Genomic DNA, 8141 nt, shown 5'->3' on the forward strand with positions numbered 1-8141 from the left:
CGGGCGTTCCCGCGGGCAAGCCGCGCGGCCGCAGTGTGGCCCCCCGTGAGCACACCCCAGGGGTCCGCAGCCCGCACGCAGCCTCCCGCTGTCCTGAGACGGAGCCCAAGACAGACTCCAGAAGTAAATGGGAACAGAGCAGCAAGGACGCGGAAGACACGCGAAAAATAAAACTTGTGTCACACTGTCAGGACGACGAGCAGAAGCAGCGCGAACCGTGGCGCAGGGTCGCCCGGTAAATAAAAGGCGGAGATGGAGCTTTTGGAATGTGAAGCATCTTAATCGTCCGTCTCCACGATGTGCTCGAGGGAGGGTGAGAGGCAGAGCGCGTGGAGCGCCCGGAGACGCAGACAGACGCGCACACAGCCCTACGACCCGGCAGTCCGGAGCCCCCACCGTCCACCCAGGAAGTGGGCAGGAGCCGCGGGGCACGTGTCGCCTAAGAGGACGTGCCGATGGCAGATGAGCACAGGACACAGCGCCCAGCCTCACCGGCCATCGGGGCATCGTCACCGCTCACGTGTCCCATGGCCATGCTGAGAGGTCGGGCACGGGCCACCACCCCGGAAGACTGGCCGGCAGGTTCTTGGGTGTCAACACGCAGCACCATCCTGTGTGGACGCGGCTCCTGGCGGGTTTCGGAAAGAGTACGTCCGGCTGTGTCCGCAGCGGCAGACTCTGCCCACATCCGAGAAGGGGCTCTGCGCCCAGGGCTCCTTGGGGGTGGACCGGCCTGAATGGCCTTCACTGCCTCCACCCTGACAGGACGTGTCGGTGGTCTGGACCTGAGTGTCAGCGCCCTATCAGACCCTCTGATCCAACTCGGAAGGATTCTTCGTCCCCAGGGTCCCCCCACCCAAGTGAGAGACCGAGCCGGTGCGTGCTCGCCTCGCGGCCCAGGCTGTCTCGTGGGCGTGGCCGCTCCTGGGTCAGTGTCGGTCTGGAAACTGGGTCAGGCTGGCGCTGCGTTGGCACTGTACTGCTGGTGTCCCTGCATGGATGGGAGGCATCCAGCGGCCCCTCCGCCTCAGGAGCCACCTCTAGGCCCTGTCACTGACCCTGTCACTGGCTCAGGGCCGCTCCCCTCGCTCCAGGAGCCCAGCTCCAGCATGTCCCCATCAGCCCCACCACCAGAGCAGCTCGGTGGCTAGTGCCCCTTCCAGTCGGGCTGTCCAGCTCACCCTCCAGAGCGGGGCGTCTGCCGGCCTCCCCGTCTTCCACAGGGAAGTAGGCCTGACCCACAGCACCTCTGCTGTGTCCCTTGTGGTCCGCATGGGCTTCATCCAGCTGAGCTCACAGAGCCATGCCTGGGCCCTGCGTGGGGCGAGCCCCTGAGGACACATGGGTGCGCCCCTCCTGTCCCGGCTCCCATGTCGGTGTGCAGCACTCTATAGTTGGGCCAGTGTCCCTAGTGATGCTGTATGAGATTTGGCCCCAGGCGCAGGCCTGGGCGGGGGGCAGACCCCGAGGGGGCAGCCTTGTGCCAGGTGCCTGTCCTGTTCGAGTCCTGTGTGTCATTTTCGAGCAGTAGTGTGTGGAGTCCTCCATCTTCTGTCAGGTGGGTGGCCGCCTGAGGCCCAGACCATGGAGAAGGTTCTCAGATGCACCTGCCCAGGTCTCAGCGTCCCCTCCGCCGGCGTGCAGCTGGGCCAGGCCGAGGCTTGAGGGAGGCCGACCCGGGCTTGGTGTGATCGTGGATCCGCCAGGTTCCCTCCACAGTGCTTCCTGGAGGCGCTGTCTGCCGCGTAGGTGGCCGTGGTGGGCTCACCAGCAGCGGCTCTGTGTGCCTGAGACCCGCTGCTGTGTCATCCTCCTTGCCCATGGCAGCTGATGTGCCAGCAGTCAGACGTCCCCCGGCCTCTCAGTCCATCGTGACCGTGAGGCTGTGTCCTCGCGTGCCATGGTTCGTGGGCACAGCACCTACGCCGCCTCCCTGCTGCACCCTTCAGCGTTGGGGACGGCCTTCGCCCTCCGACCCCTTTCTCTGGTGGGTCTAAGAAGACTTGTCGATTTTTGGTTTGTTCAGCTCTTTCTTGTGGTCACGGGATGACAATCTCTGAGTTCTATATGCAGAAGCCCAGCGTCACCCCTGCAACGGCGACCCCCAAACGCACGAGTCGGAAGACTGGGAAGTGTCGTCGGGAGCGGGGGGCAGGCTGCTCTGGGGCAGGATCAGTAGCCACTGAAAACGCGGAGGCCTGAGCCAGCGGGGAAGCGACGTGTGCCATGCTGGCGCCCAGACCTGTGTCCCGCACAGAGGGAGGCGGCCACGTGTGGCGTGCCCGTGTGCACTGTCGCGTGGGGGCGCCTTGCGTCCTGTCGGGGTGCCTCGCAGGGCTCTGGGGCAGCGGTGAGCTCCGCAGCAGCACGTGTGTGTGTCCCCAACCGGCCGGGCTTCTCCAGACTCGGGGTGTGCTCCTGCGGGGGGGAGCGGCGGCCCACGCTGCCGGGCGGCCCTGACCTTGCTCCCTCTCAGTACTTAGGTCAGTTGACGTCCGTACCTGGATACCTGAACCCCTCCAGCCGGACTGAGATCCTGCATTTCATCGACAGCGCAAAGGTAGCCTGCCTCTGACCCCCGCCCCCGGCAGCAGCTCGGGTCCTGGGACTCTGGGCCTTGCGGACCTGAGGGCCGCCTAGTGCCCTCAGGTCGTGGGCGCACTTGGCTCCTACCGTAAAGACGGCCCCCCAGGCTGAACGCCCCCTTCATTCCGCATACGCGCCCCTCAGGGTCGGGGCTGTCAGACTTCATGTCCCAGTGCGGGCGGCTCCAGGGGGCGAGCGTGGTGGGGGCCGGGACCCCATGCGGTCCCGCATGCTGATGCCTGTGCTCCCCGCAGAGAGCCCACCAGCTCCCCGGACACTTGACCCAGGAGCACGACGCCGTGATCAGCCTGTCCGCCTACAACGTCAAGCTGGCCTGGCGGGATGGCGATGACACCATCCTCAGGGTCCCCATCCACGACATCGCCGCTGTGTCCTATGTGCGGGATGACGCCTCGCACCTGGTGGTCTTGAAGACAGGTACGAGCGGGGGCGGCCATGTCTCCATGCCGAGGCGGGTCCGGGTTCACAGGTGCTGGGGACAGTTTGCAGTGGTGGGTCAGCTGCTGCTGCCTGTCGTGCCCGAGAAGCGGCCCTCCTGTCCCCGAGATCAGCCTCCACCAGGAGGGCAGGGCCCTGGGAGGTCCCCAGGCAGGTGCTGACCCTCACCATGGGCGCTTGTAGCCTTGTGGGCCTATACTCTGTCCCACGCTGCCCCCTGCAGGACTCTGGGGTGTCATCTGGCACCCAGGCCTGGTAGATGCAGCGCTAGTCTTCCCAGAGCTGGGACCAGACCCCGAGGAGCCTCTTTGCCTGCAGGACATTCTGAGTAGCCCATTGGACGACAGAAAGGACCTTGTCCTGGCCTGTCCCCCCAGCTGGTGGCGAGTGCCGCCTCCCTGGGCTCTTGGGGACAAGCTGCTTGCCAGTCCATAGTCTCTGCCCGAGAAATGGAGGCAGAAGTCACAGGTTCTTGGCACCGGGCCCTCCAACTGGGGTTCCCGGGTGGGCCCTACAGCAAGGCCCTGTCCCGGGTTCCGTGGCACCGCCAGCGGCCAGGCCGAACCCCGAAGCCATTCACTGCCAAGGGGCCACATGTGCGGGGGCCAGAGGGGGCCACTGACCACACTCCAGACCTCAGGCCGCACAGAGGGGAGTCGTCACGGGGCCCAGAGGGCCCTGCCGGGCGTCCTCATTGCTCTCGCCTGTGCAGCTGACGGTGCTGCCACTGCCCGCAGCATGAGTGACAGCCTGTCCGTCACCCTGCCGTGCCACCTACATCCTGAGCGACGTCCCCTGTGTACCTAGGTTCGTTTCCCCTCGTGTCCAGTGACCATCTGTTTAACGATGGGCATTTATTCAGGTTGTGCACTCGAAACAGCTGGCATCGAACCATTTAGTCCCCGAAAACGGCGCTTCATTTGGCCCAAACTCGCACGAAGCGTGTGGCAGACGTCCACGGTAGACGTGCGGGTGGCCTCTGTTCCGTCCCACATGCAGTTGGGGTGACGGCACAGATGACGGGACCCGGCACTGGTCACCCAGTTGGTGGATAGCGGGGCTGGCTGGCTTTGAGAACTGGCTTCACGGCTGCATCCAGCACAGCTGCCCCGCCCTGGTGGCCGCCGTTTCCCCGCCCAGGACAGTCCCTGCAGGAGGCTCCAGATCGGGGGCACCCTTAGGGACAGAATTGGGTAACCGGCTTCTGACTAGGTCCTGCAGGTGGTTAGCTGGCGGGCAGGTGCTGGCCTGAGGTCCCTGGCACTGTAAGACTTTTCTGGCTTGTGTCGTCAGGACGAGTCGCTGAGAAAGTAGTAATAGGAGAAAGTCTTAAAGAGACGTGAGCCGAGACCCGGGGCTCTGTGAACTTTTGTGTCGCAGGAGGGGACTGAGTCCCTGTGTCTGGGACTTGGGTCTACAGCAGGCCCAGTGGGGACCGCCTGGGACTGCGGCTGCACGTGCCCGTGGCCGGTGCCCTGCCCTGGGTGCGGGGCACTGGTCTCGTAGAAACGGCACCCACTAGCTCTCCGTGGCTTTTGAGCGACGCACGCTGTTGTAGCAGCCACGTTAGAAAAGGCGGAAAGGAGCGAGTGAAACCGGCGTTAATGGCGTTTCACGTGGCCGTCTGTCCCCACAGCAGCATCACAGCTGTTTCTGAGGCAGCAGCATTCTCACTGCACTGGCCCCCAGGCCCTGGGTGGGTTCCACTTCGGGCTTAGTTGGGATCTGTCCCATAGCATGTGCCTAGTGCCTGTGGCCATGGATGCACGGGGCCCCTGGGATTCGTGGGGCTCGGCCTGTGCCCGGGGTCCACCCCATCGGCTGTTACTGGCCCCTCTGAGCGTCAGGTGCTCTCTGTCCTGTGTGGGCTCAGCCCCTGGTGCTCAGGCTTCACGTGTGGCGCCTGTCCCTGGGATTGGAGCTGGCACACGGGGCCTTCCCGGGCTGGGTAGCACAGTGGCCCTCCAGTCCAGGCTCCCACATGGGCCCCGCAACAGGCTTGGGTCGCCTTTGCCCTGGCCCCCTGCTTCTCGTCAAGGACTGTGTTCCGGCCTGTTGTGCCCTAACTGGGCCCTGAGAACACCTTCGGAGTAGATGGAGAGACTGGACGTCAGCCGTTTTATGTCTCAGCCTAAGTGACTTGTGCCATCTTTGCAGGGGTGTGGTGGGTCGTGGAGGATGGTGGGCTCAGCGTGAAGTGGGTGGCGTGAGTGGGGGTCGCTGTCCCCACCCAGTTTCGAGAAGGTGGTGGAGGGGGCCTGGACCCGAGCCTGCTGCTCTGCTGCCTGCCTGCCCTAACCTGCTGTGGGGTCCACTTCTCAGCCCAGGACCCCGGCATCTCCCCCAGCCAGAGTCTGTGTGCGGAAAGTTCCAGAGGCCTGACTGCAGGCTCCCTGTCGGAGAGTGGAGTGGGGCCTGTGGAGGCGTGCTGCCTGGTGATCCTGGCCACAGACAGCAAGGTGAGTAGGGCTGGGAACTGGAACCAGGCCCCGCCCACCAGAATAAGGCCCCGCCCATGCCTGACTGTCCCGCCCATACCAGACACGGGCCCCGCCCACACCCACCTAGGCCCCAAGTCCCTGCCAGGTCTGGTGCCCCCTGGGCTGTGCTGGATGGTTCTTTCCCTGCCTGTCTTCTCTCTCCCTGTGCTGATGGGGGTGGCATCTCCTGCACCCCAAGCTGTGTCCTGCGGGAAGATTCCTGGGAGTGGAGAGTTAAAGTTGTGGTCCATTAGCCACCTAAGGGCTCCTGGCCTCAGAGAGCCCCTCGGTGCTCTTCTGTTTGGTTTCCATGTGAACCGGCAGTAGTGATGCCTACCTCAGGTGGCGTCTGGTCGGGGTCCCTGCTCAGCTCGGCCACCTTCCCAGCCAGGCAGTCGCTCCTCCTGTCCCCACCAGAGTCCCTACAGACCTGGCCCCGTGTCCTGGCCCCGCTTCAGCTGCTCACAGGGGAGGTGGCGGGTGGTGGCGGGTGGTGGCGGGGAGGCTGCCCTACGGGCGGGTGGTGAGGGCATCAGCCGCCAGGGCAGGGGAACGAGCTACAGATGGCGTCCTGTGGTGGGCCGGTGACCTCAGAGCCCCAGAGGGCACTCAGGCCTGGTGCCCATGCAGCACCTGAGGGGCCGGGCGCCTGGAAGGTGCCCAGAGGTGCAGCTGCGTCCCCACGGCAGGTGGCCGCGGAGGAGCTGTGCGCCCTGCTCGGGCAGGTTTTCCAGATCGTGTACACGGAGTCCACCATCGACTTCCTGGACAGAGCCATATTCGACGGGGCCTCCACGCCCACCCACCACCTGTCCCTCAGCGGTGAGCAGCGGGGCGGGCAGCCATGGCCTCTGCTGCCCTGTGGGAGCCCGGGCCCCCCACAAACACGCCTGGTCAGTGTCGGTGTGCCAGGATGCTGCTGCCACCCACCGCTTGGGGCCCTGGGTTGAGCCCGAACCTGTTCCCAGACGTCCCTGTTCTCGTCCATGGCGAGTTTGGCCAAGGCACACAGGAGCCCGCTCAGCCGGGGTGGCTTCCTGCATAACTCCGGGGCCCAAGAACACACTTTCTGGAACCACCTGTGGCTGTCACCTAACTCAGATGGTGCTGGGAGAGGCTCCCAGCACTGGGCCGCGAGTGGCTGTGGGGGCCTCCTTTCCAGAACACCCAGGCCCGCAGTTGCTGTGGGGCTCTCCAGGGACAAAGGCCGCTGGGGGATGTCGGGGGGGGGCAAAGGAGCCCCGCAGGGTTGACCGGGACCGCACTGCCCTGCCCCGCCCCGGCCCCACTCACCGCCCACGGCCACCGCATGCACTCACATCCGCCGCAGCCAGACCTCGCCTTCCAGGTCTGCTTTATTAGGACTCACGGCTCTGTGAGTCGGGCACACAGGAAGTGAGATGGGAGGCTGTGCAGCTGTCGCGCAGAGCCACAGAGCCACCTCTGTGCAGAGAGGTCCCTCCCTGCTCCCCCCCAGGGCCCACACGTCAGCCAGGAGCACAAAGCCTGTGGAGCCCCCATTTGGCAGCGTCCCTTTGTCCTTCTGTCCCCTCCCACACTCTGTCACACGCCTCTCAGCTCTTGCTGCATATAACGGTGCCTACGTCCCTCACAATCCCTGTCACCCGGACCTTAGGTCACTGTCTAGTGTCTCCTGAGGAACAGCTGCGTATCGGGCCCTCTGCTGGCCTGAGGGTCTCCACGTTGTGGCCCTGCCTCTTGGAGCAGCCACCAATGCCTGGAACTCTGCTGGTTCGGGGGTCAGAGCCATGTGACAAAGGACAGGCACATGGCCTCTGATTTTGTTCTTCATAGAACTGGGGTGGTGGTGATCCTGCTAGGCTCAAAAAAGGCAAAGTGACACAGGCCCTGCTGGTGGGAGCCGCCCCCCCCCTCCCCGCAGGCAGGCCCTTTGTTGTCCTCGCCACTGGGGAGCCCTCCCTGTCCCTCTGTGCAGACCTGGAGCAGGTGGCTCATCTCCCAAGCCCCCTGGGAGGTGTCCCCAGGGCCCGGGCTCTGCCCTGGAAGGCCTGCAGACACCCAGTGACAGGCTCCGCAGTCCCACAGAGCTGTGGCCTTCCCCGACGCCTGCCCCTTGTGACAGGCATCTGCCCTCCACACTCCCATACAGACGACTCTTCCCCCAAGGCGGACGTGAAGGAGCCGTACGAGACGGACGCCAGGGCCTTGTGAGCACCCGCCCGCCCCTCCCCTCAGTGCACCCTCCCAGCAGGTCCCCGGCCCCCGTCCAGTGAGCGGGCTCCCCAAGGTCACCTTCCAGCCCCCCTCCCCCCATCATGTGGTTTGCTGTCCGGCGGTTGTGCTCCTCCGTGGCAGGCCCCTTCTTGTCACCGACCCTGACCCCTGGCGCTACCTGGGCCCTGCAGGGCGTTGTGGATGGGAACAGGGCAGGGCCCACGCCGCCTGCCCACGCTCGTGTCCTTCCAGCTCCTTCCCCGAGTGTGTGCGTGCGGGTGGCGTCTCGCCCTTGTCCTGTGTGCCTGCGGTGCCTCACGCCAAGACAGCCAGCGAGAGCGAGCTGAGCGCCACGGCCGCCGAGCTGCTGCAGGACTACATGCTCACGGTAGGCCTGCGGGGGGCCGCCCTGGGGTCGCC

General features: G+C 65.3%; 1 protein-coding gene across 1 annotated transcript in view; it reads left to right on the forward strand.

The window, feature by feature from the left end:
- CCM2 (CCM2 scaffold protein) overlaps window positions 1-8141 on the forward strand; it is a 12348-nt gene that overhangs the window by 3023 nt on the left and 1184 nt on the right. The window contains exons 3-8 of the mRNA XM_015589027.2: window positions 2477-2560; window positions 2841-3024; window positions 5368-5504; window positions 6215-6347; window positions 7657-7714; window positions 7974-8113. Of these exons, the coding sequence (XP_015444513.2) occupies window positions 2477-2560; window positions 2841-3024; window positions 5368-5504; window positions 6215-6347; window positions 7657-7714; window positions 7974-8113 (736 nt within the window). The remainder of the gene's footprint in view (window positions 1-2476; window positions 2561-2840; window positions 3025-5367; window positions 5505-6214; window positions 6348-7656; window positions 7715-7973; window positions 8114-8141) is intronic.

The sequence above is a fragment of the Pteropus alecto genome, unplaced genomic scaffold (genome assembly GCF_000325575.1).
Source record: "Pteropus alecto unplaced genomic scaffold, ASM32557v1 scaffold214, whole genome shotgun sequence".
NCBI lineage: Eukaryota > Metazoa > Chordata > Mammalia > Chiroptera > Pteropodidae > Pteropus > Pteropus alecto.